Raw genomic sequence first — 3,126 nt, forward strand, 5'->3', positions numbered from 1 at the left:
GCCCTTACCCCGCACACTCACACACCTTAGCTCTACACTGGTGTTTTTCTCTCCCAGGCTGTTTCCAGCCCAGCCCAGCCCCTCCCCACCTCTCCCCACCTCCCCTGCCCTCTCCCCAGCCCAGCCCAGCCCAGCAGAGCAGCCCAGCCTGGGCTGGCTCCATGGCACTGCCCAGCGCAGGCTGCTGCAGAGCTCTGGGCACTCACCCCACAGCCCCAGCCCCTCTGAAGGCCACAGCAGCTGCTGGGGGGCAGGCAGAGGGACTCAGGCTCCCCGTCAGCCCCACGGCTGGTGCTGGCCACAAGGGCATGAGGAAACAGAGGCTAGGCACTCTCTGGCTCTCCTCAATTCATCTTGTAGGTGATCGCCAAACCTGACTGAATTTGCCCCCTCCTCTACTCGCGCCAGCCCCACTCCCCAGGACAGCACCAGAGTCCTGGCCCTGGGGGTCCTCAGGCAGCTCCTGCAGCTCTCCCCACTCTCCCTTCCCTGTGCCTGCTGGGTTCCCACTGACTCCTATGGCACTGCCTTAGCCCTTCTTCGTGGATACATGAATTTAGTGCTTTACATTTGGGGGACTTCACCTCTGAGGGTGTTTCACCTCTGAGTCTCCATTCATTCCAACACCAGAGCATGTGCTGAGTCCCCATCCTCTCCTCACGCCTCCAAATTAATTTCCAAAAAGTCTGGTATATACCATCAGTCCTGTCAGACACGAAGGAACCTGAGGAGATAATGGGGAGCTCATGGACCATCTCCCCTGACATTGGACACCAAGAAGAGAGCCTTTAAAAGCGGACCATTTTATCCAATGGAAACCAACGTTACCATGAGCTTAACCCCAAAATGACTGAGAACACAAGGAGACCGGAAACATTAAAAGACCAATTCCTTGGACATTTTCTTGGAAGGAACTTTGGAAGAAGAGCCCAGCCTTCAGGCACTGCACCCAGGAGGTGCCCTTTTCTTGAAGAGCTACAATTTGATGGGCCACATCTGACATGATGTTCTGCAAGGGTCAGACACAACAGGATCAAATGTCTACAGGAGTATAAAACCAGAAAACTATCCCTAAGTAGAATTATCACAGCAGAAAAAAAGTAAACTTGTGGCCTAAGATACACTCAGGGAAACATGCGGAGGAGGGAAGACAGGTTATTGTCAGTGAAACGGCATCCACTGGATCAGTTTCCATAAGGTATCCTTGAGCTCCTGGTTCCTCATGCTGTAGATTAGGGGGTTCACTGCTGGAGGTACCACCGAGTACAGAACTGCCACCACCAGATCCAGGGATGGGCAGGAGATGGAAGGGGGCTTCAGGTAGGCAAACATGGCAGTGCTGAGAAACAGGGAGACCACGGCCAGGTGAGGGAGGCACGTGGAAAAGGCTTTGTGGCGTCCCTGCTCAGAGGGGATCCTCAGCACGGCCCTGAAGATCTGCACATAGGACACCACAAGGAAAACAAAACACCCAAAGATGACAAAGACACAGACCACAATAAGCCCAACTTCCCTGAGGTAGGAGTGTGAGCAGGAGAGCTTGAGGATGTGGGGGATTTCACAGAAGAACTGGTCCACAGCATTGCCTTGGCAGAGGGGGAGTGAAAATGTATTGGCAGTGTGCAAGAGAGCATGGAGAAACCCACTACCCCAGGCAGCTGCTGCCATGTGGACACAAGCTCTGCTGCCCAGGAGGGTCCCGTAGTGCAGGGGTTTGCAGATGGCAACGTAGCGGTCATAGGCCATGATGGTGAGAATAAAATACTCTGCTGAAATCAAAAATACAAACAGAAAGAGCTGGGCAGCACATCCCAAGTAAGAGATAGCCCTGGTGTCCCAGAGGAAACTGGCCATGGCTTTGGGGACAGTGGTGGAGATGCAGCCTAGGTCGAGGAGGGAGAGGTTGAGGAGGAAGAAGTACATGGGGGTGTGGAGGCAGTGGTCACAGGTTATGCCGGTGATGATGAGGCCGTTGCCCAGGAGGGCAGCCAGGTAGGTGCCCAGGAAGAGGCAGAAGTGCAAGAGCTGCAGCTCCCGTGTGTCCGCGAAGGCCAGGAGGAGGAAGTGGGTGATGGAGCTGCCGTTGGACATTATGTCCCTCTGCCCATGGGGATCTGTTCAAGGTGGTAAAAGAAGGGAGAAGTTAGGGCAGACTGGTTTGTGAAAAATCTACTCACTTTCTTATAGAAATCCCCCAAACTGCCTTTCACTTCTCCAGAAGACCTTTGGTGAGCTCTGGTTGGTGCTGGCTGAGGGTGCCCCAGGGAGCAGCAGGCTCTGCTGGGGGCTCTGCAGGATTCAATCCTGCCCTACAGCAGTAGGTAAATAGGAACTTGGGGTGATCGCAGATTAAATCTGCTTGTGATATAAGAAAACTTCTCAGCATTGTGGCTCTCGATTCACCTGACTGCAGAGCAGAGCTGTGGGGAGTTTGGGTTGTGCCTTCTGCTCTAGTTGCCCCAGCACAGCTGAGGAGCGGTTTGAATGCAGCAATGCCTGGCATTTCTGCTGCACTGCAAGGGAAACCTTGTGGGTGCTGAGACTGGGCACAGGGACTGTCCCTTAGTGCAGAGTGAGGACAGCCGCTCTGCCCATCAGCCCTGCTCTCAGCTGCCCTGTGCTGGCAGCTCTTCCACCTGGAGGACTATCGCACTCAGCTGTTCCCCCCAAAAGAAAGAAGCCAGTGCTGGGAGCAGGGGAATCCAGTTTCCCAGTGCAGATCTCCAAACCCCTCATCCCATCTCACCGTACCTGAGGACCTCAGCTCTGCCCTCCCAACCAGGGGCACAGAGGGCTCATGACAGCTGCCCACATGCAGCCACCCAGCAGCATTCTCCATGGGGCTCCTGCAAAACATAGAGATGCCCTGGGAGAGCTGAGCCCTATGGGAGGGCAGCCTGCAGCCCAGCAGGACCTCCCAAGGACAGAGTCAACTGTCCTGAATTTGTTATGTCCTGAAGGGAGGGTGAGATCAGTGCCAGCCGCACACACTGCAGCACCCAGAGCCCCACAGGCGAACAGGGTGCGAGCTGGATGCTTTTCCTCCATGGCCATATGTGCATGACAGCACACGCAGCGTTGGTGTCTGAGCTGCACTTGAATCCTCACCCCCCCACACCAGTGAGT

The 3,126-nt window shown here is 55.2% G+C and overlaps 1 protein-coding gene across 1 annotated transcript; it reads right to left on the bottom strand.

The window, feature by feature from the left end:
* Nucleotides 1–1,161: 1,161 nt before the first annotated feature.
* Nucleotides 1,162–2,091, bottom strand: LOC309603770 (olfactory receptor 14A16-like; the record flags this gene model as incomplete). Its single annotated transcript, XM_082338682.1, has 1 exon — nucleotides 1,162–2,091. The coding sequence occupies one exon, from the start codon at nucleotides 2,089–2,091 to the stop codon at nucleotides 1,162–1,164; it is 930 nt and encodes a 309-aa protein (XP_082194808.1).
* Between the last annotated feature and the right edge of the window lie 1,035 nt (nucleotides 2,092–3,126).

Source organism: Platalea leucorodia, assembly GCF_965183815.1.
Source record: "Platalea leucorodia genome assembly, contig: HAP1_HAP1_SCAFFOLD_195, whole genome shotgun sequence".
Taxonomy (NCBI): domain Eukaryota; kingdom Metazoa; phylum Chordata; class Aves; order Pelecaniformes; family Threskiornithidae; genus Platalea; species Platalea leucorodia.